This window comes from Pteronotus mesoamericanus, unplaced genomic scaffold, assembly GCF_021234165.1.
Source record: "Pteronotus mesoamericanus isolate MK-2021 breed Mesoamerican mustached bat unplaced genomic scaffold, CSHL_Meso_final contig_169, whole genome shotgun sequence".
Taxonomy (NCBI): Eukaryota; Metazoa; Chordata; class Mammalia; order Chiroptera; family Mormoopidae; genus Pteronotus; species Pteronotus mesoamericanus.
In genome coordinates, this window is record NW_026555068.1 from 2,426,433 (window position 1) to 2,444,096 (window position 17,664).

Sequence of the window (17,664 nt, forward strand, 5' to 3'; positions counted from 1 at the left end):
TCTCCCTTTGTGTGGCCCTGTCCTCCTATGCGTCGCATCTCCTCCAAGCAGCATCTCTCTGTGCTTTGATTTCCTCTGTGTGGTCCTCAGGGCTCCCAATAAGGGTCTGTGTGAGACATGGCATTTAGCCTGTTGCACCCACCTGCAGGGACGCTCCAGTCCTGGCAAAGCTCAGCTTCCCAGGACTGCAGGGAACAATGCCCAGCCTGCCTCTGGACTCCCGGAGCCATGTCTCATCAGGGCAGGACCCCCAAGTGACCTGGGACCGACTTTGTGGACCTTCATGAATAGCAGGGCCCACTCCAGGCCTGTGGGGGTCTGACTTTGCTTACAGAACTTCCCAGGGCCTGAAGGGTCGTGTACCCATGACCTGGGAAGCTCAGCGACCGTGCAATCTATCCCGGAGCTCACCTCCTTTCCCCAATTTACATTTCATGGAATAAGGCGCACGAAAGGCAGGAACAGGGATCTGACGAGAGCAGCCGAAGAAGGAGAGCATGTTTGTTCACTCTTTATTGTGTCTTTTTAAAAGATGGCATCATGGCTCACCCAGCGGGTCAGTGATTCACATGCAGTCATCGGTGCCCCTGAAACAGGCGTGCATGGCATTTCCAGGGCTGTTTGTCTGCGTCCCTCTGCGCCTCCTGGCCGACACCAGGAGACAGAAGTGGAGACCCCGGGTTACTGGCTATGAGGGGTGGGTCTTGAGGGGGACCGGGGAGGCCGGGGTGGGGGGAGGTCAGCAGGCAACCCAGCCCCCGTTCAGTTCTGCTTCCTGTTCCCCAGGCGCCCCCCTGCTCATCCCGGTCTGTCACCATATGCAAAGTACCTTCTCCAAGGCTGCTACATGCTCCCCTTCACTTTCTTTCTGGTGGAGTATGGAATGCAGCACACCCAGCTGGTAGTGGTCCTGGAGGCCGAGATGGGGGGCGGGGAGGGGAGAGACAGGCCATGGGGCCACGGGTGCCGGGGGTGTGGAGCCCAGGCCCCATGAGGCACCGCTTGGGACCCCAGACACATGCCACAGGGTCTCCGCTCCAACCTCTGCTGCACCCAACCACTCAAGTCCCGGGGAGCCGAGGGCTGGCCTGTGTAGCTGCTGGGCCCTGAGCGCAAAATCGGATTCCAGTGCAGAGCCAGGCTTGCCTTCGCGCCAGGTGCCCGAGTTTTCCCAGCCCACCACCATGCCTTTTGTCCTCTGTCCTGGAAGGCCTGAGTCAGAGGGGACCCTTGGACATGAGAGACCTTAAAGACTCACTGAGCCAGGTGTCACAGGTTCCCCCACATCCAGCCCTGCATCTTCCCTGAGCACCTCGGCCTGTGCTTGTCTCCCTGTGGGGTGGTTGCCGGAGCTCCACTTCCAGCCTAGGCTGCCTTGGGGAGGAGGCAGCAGCCCCTCGCTTGGCAGGGGCCACCATGGCTCGGTGCCAATACACCCCATTGGGCTGCTACAGGCTGCTGGCACCTGGGTACCCGACCCCGCCATCTGAATGGGCCCGCGGGAAAGAGCTGGGCAGAGAAGACTTAGCTCTGAGGAAAACTGAGATTGCAGGTGAGCGACACAGCAGAACAAACAGGTTACTCCGCCTAGCAAGTGCCCAGGCCTGGCTCTCAAGGTGGGCCCGCTGCAGACCCCCTTTCCACTGGCTAGAGGCCTCCAGTGGTCAAGGCTTAGTTCTGGGGTGCTGGCCCGTCTCTCACGTGTTCTGGGGCAGCTGAGTCCTGGGGGTGATGGGCTGAGACCGAGAGACCAGCAGGGTAGACTTGGGACTGCCTGGTCTTTGGGGCAGAAAATAGAGCCGCTAAGCTGCATACAAGTGTGGCTGAATCAACCACCACATCCATTAAGTAATGAAGAGAAAAATAAAGGTCTGCTTAGCAAAAGACGACTTATTTTAAGCCTACATTTGAGGGTCTGGCAGGGCCACCCGATATATTTCAGGTCATAAAAGCTGATGTGACTGGCTGTGTAAGTCGAGATCAGAAGATAGGATCTTGTGAGTGAAGAGGGAATCGAACTTCCTCACAGAAACTCTCTCCTCCAATACATGCAAATCTGGGGGAAAGTAGTAACAATAACAAAGGGCAAATAAGTGAAGGGCTCTAAGGCTATAAGCATTCAGAGCTGGAGAGCCAGAAAAATGGCACCCAGGGAAGACCCCATTGTCACCAGTGTGCCTGTCTGTGTGTCCCCAGGGCCGGCCTTTGTTCCCAATCTGTACTTTGAAACCACGTGGACCTGTGGGGTCCTCACTCTTCCTGAGAGGAGGAACTTGGGTGATTTCAAACTCTTCCTCTTTGGTGTGCTTTCTACCTTATTTACTTAAAATGACCGTGCATCCGTTTTATAAGCAAATAGAGAAATTTTTCTTATTAAAACTGTGCAAACAACTAAACCAAGATATTAATATAGTTGCTAATTCTTAGTGGTGAGAAGTTGAATGAATTGCTATTTTCTTCCTTGTGTTTCTCTGCATTGCTTAAAGTATAACAGGCCCACGCGCCCTTGGGTGGCGTAGAAGAAAGTACGTCACCTTCTCCCAGCACCCTTTATGGCCTCAGGGAGTAAGTGGTGGGCATTCAATGGCCCTACACAATCTCCAGCCCAATAGGGTATAGGCAGTCAGGGCACACATGAGGGGCCCTCCCACTGCCTGTGGGGCCAAGGTGTGCGACACTTGGTCCACCCAAACCCCCCAAACTAAGAAGCTGGTACATCCATGAGGAAACACCTCACTCTCGCCTTCTCTTCTTCCCTTCATTCCTTCCCCATATTCTGGCCATTTTGTTGGTTAATGGGGTGGGGAGAGACAGTCTGGCTATGGAGTGAGGTGGGGCTCAAAGTAAGGGTTGTGTCAGATCCCTTAGGTGGTTCGAGGCCCTGTGCCGCCCCTCTCGGTGGCTCCAGAGGAAGAGGGAAGGCACGCAGGCTTGGTTCTGCCCACTCTGCATGAGGCAGAATGGGCCCACCAGAAACCGTGGGAGAGAAAACGCCTCCCCACCTCCCTACCCCCCGACTCATTACTCACTCGTCTTCTGACAAATCCCCCATGTCCATCTGGGACCGCTTCTCCTCTCTCATGGCACATGTGACCACCTGTGGGGAGCAGCAGAAGCCCTTTAAGGGATGCTGTGGGGGAGAGAGTGAACCACAGGCACCAGGCCGAACGTGCTGGGCCTGCCCAAGGGTCAGATGGCGGCGTGAAGACTGCACTGGCCCTGAGCATCAGCCCACAGCACTGGGCACCCTCCAGTGGAAATTTCTAATTAAGGGACCCTGACCAAGGAGCTACCCTGGATATGGGCCTCCATGCCCTCTGGATTGTAGATCAGGAGACATGGGCCTTTCATCCCAACTCTGCCACAGGCTGACCCTGCGTGGACACTTAGAATCTGTGGTTCCCCCGTGGTAGCCTTGTCAGGAGTTAGTAATCCGCTCTCCTCACTGTGCAGCATGCTCTGAGAGCAGAGATAAAAGGTGCAGTCTGGAAAAAATAACTCCCCAGCAGGAGCTTAAATTTACCAAGACAAAAAACTTCTGAAAAGATGACTGCTTCCTACAGCAGAAAAATGGAGAAAGATATGCCAGAGGAGCCACTGTGTCGACCACTTCTCTTTACAGAAAATGATGATGATGATGATGATGATGATGATGACGATGACGATGATGTGAGAATGATGACGATGGTGATGATCCTGCTTATGATGGTGGTGATGGTGATGACAAGGAAGATGTGATGGTGGTGATGGTGGTGATGACGACAGTGATGGTGTTAATGATGAGGATGACGGTCATACGTAGGTGGTGATGATGATGGTGACGAAGACCGTGATGATGGTGGTGCTGGTGGCGATGGCGATACAGTGATGATATTGATGATGATAATGGTGGTGGTGATCATACGTAATGCTGAGGCTTTCTGGGTACCAGACACTGAGGGCTTTACAAATCAACCCTTGGGTGTGGGCACTACTAAGATTCCCCTTTTACACATGAGACAGCTGAGGTACAGAGAGGTACGATGACTTGTTTGGGCATTGACTGGCAGAGCTGGATGTGGAGGCCAGGTCTCCTTATTCCGAAGCCTGTGCCCTGCCTACAGCCCCAGCATGACCCCACAAGAGGTTCTTAAAGCCCATGGGCACCCCAAGGGTTGACTCAGGGCCGGGGTGTCTGATGGTGTTGGAATGTGTGCTGGTTAGAGTGAGCGAGGGAGAGAAAGAGGAGAGGGTGCCCTCCCGCCCTTTCAGCCCAATCCCCAACACCCTGAAGCTTTCCTGATGCTGTTAACCCTGCCTTTGCCTCAGCCTCCAACACGCACGTACTCAGGGCCAGTTCCCTGGAAAAGCCTTGTGGGCCTTGAGCACAGGCATTTCCCACTGGGTGATTTGGCTTTGTTGTGTGAAGGCTTTTTTACCTCCTCGGCATGGTCTCCCAGATCAATCTCCACAAACGTAGATGGTTTCTGTGAATGGAAACCAAAGAGACATGGAAGACAGGCTTAGGTAATCTAGGGAGGTGAACAGACTTCCTAGGAGGCAAAATGGGCTCCTGACCCTGGACAGTCAGAGTCTGAGCGATTACCACTGGGGCCACCAGACACTGGCAATGCTCAGTGGGGGCTTCTGAGAAGCTAGGGAGAGAGCTCCTGGTAGCGTGGGTGGCAAGGTGTCTGTGGGTCAGCTTGGCAGATGAGGGAGGAGGAGGAAACGGCTTCTTACCTCCCCCTGCTCACCTCCCATCAGGTACCTGCGACCCCAGAGGGGTTCTCCCACCTTTACCCTCTGAAGGCCAGGGCCTCAAGGGGACAGGCCATGTCCAGATCTGGGGCAGCCCCTCCAAGCCCACCCCAGACCTGCTCAGTTGGGAAGCACCTTTAACTTTGCCTCCACAAATCTAGCTGGGACTCCACTTTACCAAACTGTCTGGTAAAGACTCTGTCTGAGATGTCAAAAGCCCAGGCAGCTCAGGTGTTATTGCCCTAAGATCTCTCCCTGGGCACCTGTGCTCAGTCCAGAATGTCTTTCTAATGGTAGCACCTTAATCAACAACAAGGCAAGTATTTGGGGTGGGTGAAGGACTCCCGAGAACCCCTGGAATCACACTAAAGACCATCTGTTGTAAATCCTGGTAAAACACATCCAGCTGCCTCTCCATTCCCTACCACATGGATTGGGAAGGAGAATGACAAGCCACCTTTCCTCAGAAAGTGCCCTGTGTCAATTCCCAGGATAATATTGACATGTCTCTGGCCAATGCATCAGGGTCTGTGGCTCAGGGGTGTCTCCTGAGGCCAAGGTCAAGCTTTATGTTGCTTCCTGTCAGGAACCCACATGCCTTTAACAACTGCATGTTTGGAGTTACGATGCCCCAGCATGAGGCCAAGAACACAGAGTTTGACCTGGAAGACTCTCTGGGGGTCAGGGTAAGGCGGGGTCCAGACTATATACCACGGTCCTGCCGAGATGACTCAGGACCACATGTCCACATAGCACTCGTGGTCCAGCAGGACTATGCCTGATAGGCCTCCCCATCCGACTCTGTCACCAAGTTAAAAAGCTCTTGCCTTTTTTTCCAGGTCTTCCAGCTTTATGGATTCTGACTCCTGTTCCTGTAAGATACCAAACAGGTCAATAAAGGTAAGACTACAACCTGAGGGGTTGGCCATAGACGGACATTAAAGGGCTACAGCCTGACCTTGGCCTCAGTACATTTGTCTGTGCTCTCGTCTTCATGCTGTTCCCGGTCACTGGCCTCAGAGTCGCTCTTCTCAAGCTCTGGTTCCAACTTTCCACTCTCCTGGTCCAACTTTTCGTCTTCCTTGTCCAACCTGCCACTCTCCTGGTCTAACTCTTCACTCTCATGGTCCAATTTTCTGCTCTCCTGGTCCAACTTTTCACTCTCATGGTCCAGCTTTCCAAGGATGTCCTGGCTCCTTTCCTGCTTGTCTTCCTCTAGGTTTGCCTCACTGCAGAAGCAGAGACAAGGGTTTGGGCAAGATGTCGCAGCTTCAGGATGACACCTTTCTCCCTCTTGGACCTCTGGGAGCAGCCTTGGCCTGGACACATAGGCAGAGAGGGACCTGAAGGTGCAGGGCCGTCCCCTCCCCGAGGGCAGCAGGGTGCGGGGGTAGACAAGGCAGGCGATGCGTAGAGGTACCGAGGACAAAACTGTGCTACTCAGGCTGCTTCCCAGACCTCCCGCAGCGTGAGGCCGCCAGCGGTCCCGGCGGTCTGGGGCAGCAACGCCTCCTCAACGCTGGGGCCGCAGCACAGCTGGAGGGGCCGCCTGGGGACGTGGGCCTGGCGGAGGGAAGGGGGCTTGCAGCTGTGAGAGCCACCTTGGTTCATCCTGCCTCAAGCCCTCCCGTCTGAGCCCCTGGGGTTCTCTCAGGACACCCAGGACTCCTTCAGGGCCTCCAAGTCTTCACCTCGGTGCCGGCCCCACTTCCTGCCCCTGCCATCTCCTATGTCCTTCACAAGGCTCCAGAAAACCACCCCTGTCAGACAAAGCCCACCTACCAGATGGTGTCTTCAGTGTCGCTTTTTAGGTCCTTCCCCTGATCTTCGGGCTCTGCGAAGGAAGGAGCAGAGTTTGTCATAACACCCGTCATGTGGTCTGGAAGCTCTGCTGGCCTGGGGCCCCACAGGTCAGCCCCGCAAGGGAGGGGGGGCCCCCCCCACAGGACGTTGGGTGCGGGGCTTCCTGCAGCTCCAGGCACACTGCGGTGCGGCCTGATGACTCATGCTTACAACTAAAGCGAGTCTCGGTTTTTATCCTGACGGGTTGTCTCCTGATTCCCTGCCCCAGGATGATGCCCACTCTGTACCAGGCCCCATCCCTCACACAGTCGCTCTCGGACCTCTGCCCTCTTTAGGTAGGACTCGGGGTAAAGCATGAGGCGTTGCCCTTAAAATAAATGTGCAAGACCCAGGGGGACCCCTTGAAATCCTCCTGGTCGCAGCACACTGGACTAGACCTGCCCCCAGGGGCAGTGGGACTGGAGCCACACACAGCTCACCCAGCAAACTCCTCTCCTCACTGTTCCTCCTCTGAAGGGCATGGCCAGGGGGTGTTAGTGTAGTCATTTTTCCAAAGAAAGTGCTGACTGATATCCAGCTTGTAAGGGTCTTTGTCCAGGTGTGAGAGTACAGTGTGCTCATTAGGTCCGGAACCTGTCTGGCGTCCAGGGAGCTATTCTTCCAGGCTCAGCCTCACATAAGTAGCGATTGTCATTAAATAATTAAGGTCAAACTGCATTTGGTGACTTTGGCAGGACCAGAGCATAAGCCTCATGAACTATTTTCACAGAGCACAGAGACTGCTCGCTTCCAGGAGCTCATCCACCAGGAGAGCCTTCAAGGAGGTGTGCAGGAGGGGTTTCCCTCGCCCCTCCTCAGGATCTAAGAGGGAGCCTCCGAGGGGACTCACGGTCGCCAGCATTGAAGGTCCTGTTTCTGTGAGGTCTCTCTCGCCTGGGCCTGGAATGGTTAAGGTGACTGGTTCCCTGTAGTAGCAGTCCCTCCCCACAGGCAGCTTGGCCCATCCACCCCCCACACACACTGAGGAGCCCAGATTCAAGCACGGCCTGGGGAAAATGTCAAAGCTTTAAGCAATACTTTAAAAAAAATTGTATTTATTTATTTTTAGAGAGAGGGGAAGGGAGGGGGCAAGGGGAGGAAGGGAGGGAAACATTGATGTGAGAGAGAAACCTAGATCGGTTGCCTCTCATAACTCCCCACCAGGGGACGTGGTCCAAAATCCAGGCATGTGCCCTAACCCAGAATTGAGCTGGCAAACTTTCAGTTCCCAGGAGGACACCCAACCCGCTGAGCCATGCCAGTCAGCGCGTAAGTAATACTTTTGATGGAAGACCTGGCCAGGGCATCTCTGAGCAGCCCCTACTGGGAGAACTGCCTTACAGACTTTGGTTGTCAGGTCAGCTACTCCTGACCTTCCAATCAATCTTGATTCAGCTCACAGGCTTCATTCACGCTGGGGACGCTTTCCAGACTGAGGAAGTGGTGGCCCGGTTCCCAGGCGGTGCCCTGCGTCCTCCCCCTGCTTCTTTCTCTAGGGAGTCTGATCAGGCTGGTGCTTGCACACGCTCACGCTGTTCCACCCCTGGACAGCTCCCTCGACCCCTGCCATCTTCAAATGCCATCCCTCCTGGGGACCTGGGTGGTCCTGCCTAGTGTCCAGAGACCTGCTTTGGAGGGAGGTTTCATCATGGCCAGGCTTTCCTGGTGCTCAGCACGTGTGGCCTTCAACTGTGTTGTTGGGCATTTTTTGTCTCTGACTGGTCTGATTCTCTGCAGATAGGAACTAGGTATTCATGTTCTTCACCTGCAGGGCCCACACAGGCTCAGGGGACACTTGTTGATCTGTGGCTGTGCTGTCCCTAGGAAGACACTGGCCATACCAGGGACAAAAATCCCTGAGGGCAAAGGGCAGTGGTGTTAGGGAGGGAGTGGGACAACTGTGTCTTCAGAGAATATTTTAGAACTTGGTACAGTAGTCCCCACTTACACACAGTCTGAAAATATTAACTGAGAGATGTCAGCAATGAACAATTAATAAATTTTAAGTTGTGTGCCATTCTGAGTAGGGTGATGAAATCTCTCGCTGTCCCGCGCCACCCTGCCCGGGCCACGGGTCATCCTTTTGCCCAGCGCACCCGTGCTGTGCACCCTACCAAGTGTTAGTCACTTGGTAGCCTTTCTGGTTATCAGACCCACTGTTGTGGCGCCACACCGCTTGTGTTTGAGTAGCATGCATGTGCCTTAGTAACGGCCCCAAAGCACAGCGGTAGTGATGCTGGCAATTCAGATGTGGCACAGAGAAGCCATAAAGTGTTTCCTTTAAGGGAAAAGGTATGTATATGTAGGAACAAAGAGGATATAAAGGGCTCAGTACTTGTCGCGGTTTCAGGCGTCCCCTGGGGGTCTTGGAATGCATCCTCCGAGGGTAAGGCAGGATGACTGTAGCTCTCAAGACATCCCTCAGGGAGGAAGGGAGCACTCTAGCCTCAACCTCAGCTAAGAGGATTGGAATGATTCAGAATCAATAGTTCCCAAAGTGGGGATTTAAAAATGGACTTTTTGGGGAAAATCCTCAGCACCTACTAGCCTGTGAATCTGCACATGTGCATGTGCTTGTATGTACCTGTTTTATTATTTATATATTTTTTATTGATGATATTATAGTTGTCCCAATTTTTCCCCTTTTGCCCCCCTCCACCCAACACTCCCCACTCCCTCAGGCGACCCCCTCACCATTGTTCATGTCCATGGGTTCTGTGTATAAGTTCTTTGGCTTCTCCATTTCTATACTGTGCTTTATATCCCCATGGCTATTCTGTAACTACCTGTTTGTACTTCTTAATCCCCTCCCCTCTTCACCCATTCCCCCACACTCCCCTCCCATCTGGCAACCTTCAAAACCCTCTCTGTATCCATGGTTCTGTCTCTGTTCTTCTCATTTGCTTAGTTTGTTTTATAGATTCATTTATTGATATATATATATGTATTTTTTGCCATTTTATTGTCCATAGTTTTGATCTTTCTCTTAAATAAGTCGTCTTAACATTTCATATAAAAATGGTTTGGTGAAGATGAACTTCTTTAGTTTTTTCTTGTCTGGGAAGCTCTTTATCTGCTCTCTGATTCTAAATATCTTTGCTGGGTAAAGCAATCTTGGCTGTAGATCCCTGTTTTTCATGACTTGGAATATTTCTTGTCAGTCCCTTCTAGCCTGCAAAGTTTCTTTTGAGAAATCAGCCGACAGTCTTATGGGAACTCCCCGGTAAGTAACTAACTGCTTTTCTCTTGCTGCTTTTTAGAGCCTTTCTTTATCTTTAACCTTTGCATTTTAATGGTGTGTCTTGGAGCGGGCCTTTCGCATCCATTTTGTTTGGCATTCCCTGTGCTTCCTTGACTTGCATGTCTATTTCCTTCACCAAATTAGGGAAGTTTTCTTTTGTTTTGTTTTGTTTTTTTCTAATATGTTTCCATTTTCTTGCTTTTTCTCTTCTCCTTATGGCATCCCTGTGAGGCGAATCTTGGAACGCTTGAAGTTGTCCCAGAGGCTGCTTACACTATCCTCGTTTTTTTGGATTCTTTTTCTTCCTGTTGTTCTGATTGGTTGTTTATTGCTTCCTTATGTCCCAAATCATTGATTTGATTCTCAGCTTCATTTGCTCTACTGTTGTTTCCCTGTAAATTGTTCTTCATTTCAATTAGTGAGTCGTTTCTGACTGGATCTTTTTTCCTTATAACCAGTGTTTTGAAATCTGCCTCTGATAGATTGCTTATCTCCATTTCATTTAGCTGTTTTTCTGGAGTTTTAATCTGTTCTTTCATTTGGGCCATGTTTCTTCATCTTGTCATTTTGGCAGCCTCCCTGTGTTTGTTTCTATGCATTAAGTAGAGCTGCTTTGGCTCCGTGTCTTGGTAACATGGCCTAATGTAATAGGTGTCCTGTAAGCTCCAAAGGCACAGCCTCCCTTATCACCCAAGCTGAGTACTCGAGGTGTGCCCTTTGTGTGGGCTGAGCATACCCTCTTCTTGTAGTTGAGCTTTGATTGCTGTTGGCAGGTCAACGGGAGGGATTTACCCCAGGTCAGTAAGCTTCAAGGACTGGCTGTGGCCACTGACTACTGATTTCTACCTTCCGCAGAGGGTCAACTGTGCAGGAGCAGGGTGGTTGTGCTCTGGCATGGTCTGTAGCGGGCCACTGGGTGCACACTCTGTGGTTTCCTAGGTGGTACAGGCCTAGTTCAGAGTCCATGTGTTTTGCCTGGGGCCACCCTGCCTGGACTATAAAGCAATCTAAGATGGCTGCTTCTTGTGCTGGGCTTGGAGATTGCCAGGCAAAGTCAAACTATGAATCTAGGCTGGTTGCTGCTAGTGCTATCCTGGGGTCATTCAGCAAGAGGTACGGGGGCTGGGGGCTCACTGAGGCTGGCTGTTGCTTGTTTGACAGGATTTAGTAAATTGTGAAGCACAAGCCAAGATCAGCAATTCATATGGAAAAGTGTTAACAGCTTGCATGGGCCCATAAAGTTGGGTGGGACTGAGTTCCAGGGAATCTCCAGGACAGGGCAAGTTAGCCAGGTTGATGGAGTCTCGTATATGGCACCTGCCTTGTGGCTCTGTGACTCTGTGGAGGGAGGCTTCAGAAAAGGGAGAATGGTCTTTCTGTCTGGGAGAATGCTCTGCCCCAGCTCTTGACTTTATGCCAAACACTTGAATTTCTCCCCTGGATGCCACTGGTGCCTTCAAGCTGCTACCCTGTTGCTGGAGTTCAGAGGGTTGAGTCTGAGTAAGTCTATGTGAGAGTTAAGAGGAACTGCTTGGGACTCTAGAATATTTTTCCACCAACTGAGTCCCCGCTGGTTTTTGCAGCCATAATTTATGGGGACTTACCTTCCTGGCACTGGAACCCTGGGCTGGGGGTCCTGGTGTGGGGCTGGCTCCTTGCTCTCAAGACATCCCTCCTGAATTTTTATCCACCACACGTGAGTGTGGAACCAGCCCATTCCACATCTCTGTCCCTCCTACCAGCCTGGATGGATGTGGTTTCTTTAATTCCATAGTTGTCAGACTTCCATTCAGCTCAATTTCTGATGGTTCTGCGTGATGCTTTTTCTATAATTTAGTTGTAGTTTTGCTGTGGTTGTGTGAGGAGGGGAGCTATGTTTACCTCTGCTGCCATCTTGACCTACGCACCTATTTCAGAAGACAGTGGGCTGTCCCAGGCAAGTCTTCAAATCCTGCTTCTTCCTATTATGTGTCTGAAACATCAGGAGAGACATGCTTTTTCTCCCCTCCTTTACAATGTGGCCAGCCAGGCCTGGAGCAGCCTTCCCCAGTGTGCAGCGGGCAAGGCCTCCTGCCATGGGACCCTGGGGCCGTGAGGCAGGAAGCACACCCGGAGAGGCCTCCTGCCACCTACCCCATGGCCGTCATTATTTGAGATGTGCCCTCTGTGTCGACTTGCCATATTTCCTAAGCAGACGTAGGCTGATTTCTTCTTTTGGGAACTTTGCTTCTCTTGCGTGAGCCTGGGAATGTGTGGCCATGCACACGGCTTGAACAGGAGGGCAAAGAAGGAGCCCCCCTTCCCCTGCCCTGCCAGGTGGGCCAGCATGTCCTCTTTCTCCTCAAATGACACATTTTTGGATTATCACACGAGAGGAACAAATATTTTTATACCCCTACCTCTTTTATCTTTTTATTTTCACCTGAGGACAATTTTGGGGGCTTTTTTTTCCCCCATTGATTTTAGAGGAAAGAGAAAGAAAAGAAAACATTGATTGGATGCGTCCTATACATGCCTGGACTGGGGATTGAACCCACAACCTGGGTATGTGCCCCAACTGGGAATCAAACCCACAACCCTTCGGTTTCGGGGCGACACTCCAACCAACTGAGCCACACTGGCCAGGGCTATAACCCTAACTCTTAAAATAGCCCCCAGGGCTTCGACAAGCGAGCTGTATTCCCGTTTGCTGTGTTTCATTTCTGTGGCCTATTGACCACCTCATAAAAGGCCACTTGCTGGCATGAAATTCCCAGGAGAACCAGACTGCTAAGTGCCCCAGCAAATGACTGTACTAGTCACCACCATCCTTCAGCCAACTGAGGGTCCTGTTGGTCTGGGGAAAGTGCCCCAAGATGCCTCCAGGTGGGAGAGCCCCCGTCAGCTTGGTGTGGGGCTGGCTCCTTGCTCGAGGTGCAGGTCCACATAAGGACCAGGGTGTTTCAGGACCCATCCCCACTGCAGCCACACCACAGTTAGAAATATCCTGGAGTGGCAAACATGGCCTAACATAAGATACAAGCCTACTCCCTTTACAATTTAAAAGCCACATTAATGTCAAGCATGACGGGCCATACCCCTCCCAGCCCCCCCCGCCACAGGTTCGTAGCTGACTCCAGGCCCTGGGAGGTGTCGTGGTTCCCTGAATCAGATGGAGGTTGGACTCAAAGAAACCATGTCACCCAGGGTCTCACTATAAAACCAAGACACTCCCCGTGCTGGCCCTCCCAAGGCAATGGTATTCTCCATGTGTCTGATGGCTTTGCAGGCCCACGGGGCTCCCCAAGGTCCCACTCAGCCCTCACTCAGTTCATCCTGTCCCCAGCAGAACTTCCAGTTGGCCACCCACAATGGGTGCCCAACCCTCATTCTGGCCTCCCCGGAGCCCCAAACTGCTGCGTCACCCGAAAACCTGTGTTCAGTGCTCGCCACCTGGCCTTTCAGATTTCCAGCAGCGGCAGTGGGGGCCGGGAGGGAGGCTGCTCTGTGCTGGGCTGTGGCCCCTACCTAGCTCCTTGCACAGCTTCTGGATGCAGCTCGGAGGGTCCCCCTTCTGGTGCAAGCCGCCCATGCTCCTGCTCCTCTGCAGCTCAGCCACCTCGCTGGTCCCCTTGAGGTGTCCAGTGGCCATCCCCAAAGGAGGGGCCCCGGCGCCCGGCCGGTGCCTCCTGTGCACGCTGGTGGCATCCTTCTCCATCCTTCTGCTCCCTTCAGGTCTCGGGAAAGAAGAGGGACCCAGCTCTCAACACGGCCTCAGACAGAGAACATGGCTTCCAACCTCTCCCGAGGTGAGCAGTCCAAGAGTGTGCCCAGGAGGCCCCCGTTGCTAAGTGTCCCCTGTGACATCACTGCAAAGTCAGAGGTCAGAGGTCATCTAGGTCACTTAGGCTGGCGGTTTGGAGAGCAGTCTTTGCTGGGTCCCCCTCCTTCCAGGCCTGTCTGCCAGAAAAAGACAGGAAGGGGGGGGCGGGTTCAGACAGGCTAAGGGGACAAAGGTGGCACAGACCCAGCTGGGGCAAACGGATGCAGGACAGCAAAGCCACGGTGGGGGCGCGGCCATTTCATCAACGGTGAGGAGGCGTTCTCTCTCCTGGCCTGCAGACCAAACAATTCTCTTTGGCTTCAGCAGGCAGGGCTGTCTGGCCGTCGAACTGCACTGACAGAAATGCCCACTTAAATCTGCATTTTCAGTCCGTATTAGTTTGCTGGCACTGTCATAACAAAGGACCACGGCCGGCGTGGCTTAAGCGTCTTCTTTCTAGATTTGGAGGCCCCTCTCCTTGGCATGTAGATGGCTGTCTTCTCCGTGAGTTCCCACATGGTCACCTCTCTGTGCCTGTGTCCTAATCTCCTCTTCTTATAAGGACACCAGTCACACCAGATTAGGGGTCACACTGATGACTTCACGTAACCTTCATTGCCTCTTTAAAGGCCTGACCTCCAGAGACAGTCACCGTCTGGGGAACTGCCGGTCAGGGCTTCACCACATGAAGTCGGGAGGGAGGCGGACATAATTTGGCCCATAACACAGCCTAACAGATTTCCAATATCCTCTTTGAGCACAATCGTTTTCCTTCAATCATCCAAGACCATGGGGGACAAAGCATAGTAGGTGCTTTTCCCGAGAAACCAGCTGACTGCACTGGGGGTGCCCTACTTAGAATGAGGCCTACGTGACTCCCTAATTCCACTGCACTTCCATCCCCTCAAAAAAGCTAACAGCATCTTAGCTCACAGGAGGCCTCAGAACACCAAGCCAAGTGGCCAGTGCAGGGACAGATGTGGCATCCTCGTACCCAACATTCCTCGGAGGCACCTGCTCCAATCCATAAGGGTCTAACCTTGGAGAGTGCAGCTGATGAGTCACGGCACTGGGACGCTGAGGGGTGGCTCTTTTCTCCAGGTAACAGGTCTCCTGGAGAAAGAGCAGGTGGAAACAGCCAACCATGGTGACCTGTCACTGGAGGTCCTGGGAGGGGGGCTTCTGGTCACCATGTTTCCCATTGTGTTCTCCCTTCAGCCCTTCCACGTCCTCCCACCAGGGCAGGACTTCTCAAGCCTCCTGATTCCCTCGGCTGGGCCTCGCCCTGGGTGTGACCGCGAGCCGTCCTGGCCCCTCGGCGCCGCCCCGTGGTCCTGCTGTGGAGGCTCGTGTCTGGGCTGACCGACACTCATGGCTTCTCACCGCAGGGGCAGGCGCTCCCCTTCGGCACCCCTGCATCCCACCCAGCCCTCCGCTGCCCCTGCCTGGGGCCGACAGGAGGCGCTGGAAGGAAGCAGTAACAGCAGTGCCCTCCCCAAGTCCATGTCCCCAGGGAAGGTGGCCGACCACCATCACCGTAAGTGCAGCGGCTGCCGCACCCCCGGAAACGTCTGATTCTTCTCAGAACAGCTGACCCAGGTTGGAACTTAAAAATCAACGGAATGAAAACCAAATGGAGAAAATAAAAAAATAAGGCAATGAGAAGATGCATTCTTCTCCCCAAAGGTGGGGTGTCCCCCTTCGAGCTCCTGTTGTGCATCAAGCCCCTCCCTCTCCACCCTGGGGCGGCGGCAGGGGGTGGATAACCACCTCTGCTCAGTGGCCCTGAAGGCCTGTCACTCTCCTGCTGCTCCTGTCTCGGCAGGCCAGCCTCCCGGGTCCCCAAGCTGGCAGCCCATTGCTGTGCTCAGGCAGCAACCCGAGAGCGAGCCGGTCTTCCCGCCCTCCCTGAGCCGGACCGTATCGCTAGCCACACTGGAGGTTCCCAGCAGGACCCCTCCGAGGGCCCTCACAGGGCCCAGACCCACCCCTTTCTATCCGAGCACATCATGGTTTCCAGCTCAGCCTACAGCTCCACAACTGGACCCGACCTGTCAGAGAGGTGTCACCTGCCCTCTGGGGGAACCTCACCTGTCACCACCGGCATGTGTGTCATCAAGCTCCCCACCTGCCCAGCTCCACCACGCCCCCCACCTCCCACGTGTGCCACTGCCAGCGGCACTCCTGGGAAACCAAACCAGTCCTCAGAAAGAATAAAACGTCTATTTTAATTGGCCGATAAAATACATCACAAATCATTAGTATCTTATAAACAGAAACATTAAGTTACAAACCATGTTAAAAATTGCAGTCGGTCAATGTTCCAAAGTTTATTTTTCCAACATAGTTTTCCACCGTTTTTTTGTGACAAGCAATGTTCCTGTCTGCCACCTAGATCTGGGTGTGAAAAACACTCCTCGCAAACAAGAACAGAGAGGGACACAGGAGCACATGGGCCTGCGCGTTTGAGCAGTGCTTTCCAAAGCCGGTGCCTGCAGCTGAGGGCTGTCTGCGGAAAGCCAGCCAACAGCGCTCCTCGCGTTAGGACGCCCCACCCCAAAGGAAGCAGCCCCGTGGCTGCTTCTAAGGCTTCACAGAAACAGTGCAATACTGCTCCTGGGGCCCAGGGGGCGTCTGCTCAGCCCAGCGCCTCCCTTTTCAAGCTCAGCATTCCTTCCCTTCCTTTATTTTCTTTTAATCCTACGCTTATTGATTTGAGAGAAAGAGAGAGGAAGGGGGAGAGAGGGAAGCAGGGGAGAGAGAAACATTGATTGGTTGCCTCTCCTACTCACCCTGGCAGGACTGAACCCACAACCTAGTTTTGTGCCCTGACCAGGGATGGAACTTGTAGCCTTTTGGTGTACGAGACGATGCTCCAACTCACTGAGCCACCTGGCCAGGGCCCTTCCTTGCTTTCTTTGAAGGACCTGTAATGAGCTTCCATGAGATGCACCCCGTTCCCTTTTTTGCCCTACTGTGGCACCCTCACCTTTAAAGAGTCCAGGTTTGAAGATCTGAGTTATTTTGTATCAAAGAGCTGAATAAAAACCTTAAGAAAAACGGCTTGAAAATAATGCACATTTCTATTTTTAAGATCTTCCCCAAACTTCTACAAGGGGTGGAAAACGTGGGTTCCACGCTTAAGCCCCACTGACAGCAAACACAACTTGTGCTTGAAGTGGGGACTGGGCAGACATCCAGCTCAGCTCTCAGAAGCTCATGGGGCATCTGTAGGCGGTGGGCGTGTCTTGGCAGCCAGCAGGGGTGGGATTCTAACCTCTGGGAGCGATGTCTGGAACTCCTCCACCCCCAGGATCTCTGCAGAACCCTGTACCCCAAAAATATCAAGAGCATCCTCAAATTGGGATCTCCATGCACTTCTGCACATCCCGGCCACAAAACTGACCCTCCAGCCAGGAACACCAACATCAAGATCTGAAACCAGGAGGCCATCCGCCCGTGGGCTCTGGGACAGTAAGGTCACAGAAAAAGAACAATGCTCTCAACGCCCCGGCTGTGCTGAAGCAGAGGGCTCCCCGGTGCGGGTGCCACGGAGACCAGCAGAGGCAGCAGTGCACACAAGAGAGGCAGAAGCACTTGCTCTGCACAGGGCGAGACAGCACCTCGGTCCAGAAGGGTCGGGCCAGGCCAGGGCACCTGCCCACCAATGTGAATAAAGTGCGTGACAAACACAGAAACAATCCCGGAGTCTCAGAAGATCCATGAACTTGACGCTTGTCATCTGTGCAAGTGGAGGAAGTGTGGATCCCTCTGCTTCCTCGTCTGCCTTCTTGTTTTTGTCTCCCCCCTTCGCAAAGACTGCAACTTTCCTGGTGCAGCTCAGGACACTGTCCTGGGACACGACGTCCTCCGGGCTTTAAATGGAATGGGTGGAGACCTCTGACTGCTGCCTGATGTAGCTTTGAAAACTCTTATCTCCAATGGGGTGTTCCCTGCAAAGGGAAAATGGGGGGGAGGGGAAAATGAGGCACAGCTCCCTCCATCACCAGTGCACAGCTGTGCTTTCAGTCTTTCTATC

The 17,664-nt window shown here is 53.3% G+C and overlaps 2 protein-coding genes across 2 annotated transcripts in view; both read right to left on the minus strand.

Annotated features, from left to right (window-relative positions):
* Positions 1 to 843: 843 nt before the first annotated feature.
* Positions 844 to 13,520, minus strand: CUNH13orf46 (chromosome unknown C13orf46 homolog). The gene is made up of 7 exons (XM_054565762.1): positions 13,331 to 13,520; positions 6,523 to 6,574; positions 5,699 to 5,969; positions 5,568 to 5,612; positions 4,419 to 4,466; positions 3,030 to 3,097; positions 844 to 910 (listed from the first exon to the last, which is right to left on the minus strand). The coding sequence occupies exons 1-7, from the start codon at positions 13,518 to 13,520 to the stop codon at positions 844 to 846; spliced, it is 741 nt and encodes a 246-aa protein (XP_054421737.1).
* A 2,335-nt stretch (positions 13,521 to 15,855) lies between these two features.
* RASA3 (RAS p21 protein activator 3) overlaps positions 15,856 to 17,664 on the minus strand; it is a 116,545-nt gene continuing 114,736 nt past the window's right edge. The window contains exon 24 of the mRNA XM_054565900.1: positions 15,856 to 17,578. Within this exon, the coding sequence (XP_054421875.1) occupies positions 17,503 to 17,578 (76 nt within the window). The 3' untranslated portion in view covers positions 15,856 to 17,502. The remainder of the gene's footprint in view (positions 17,579 to 17,664) is intronic.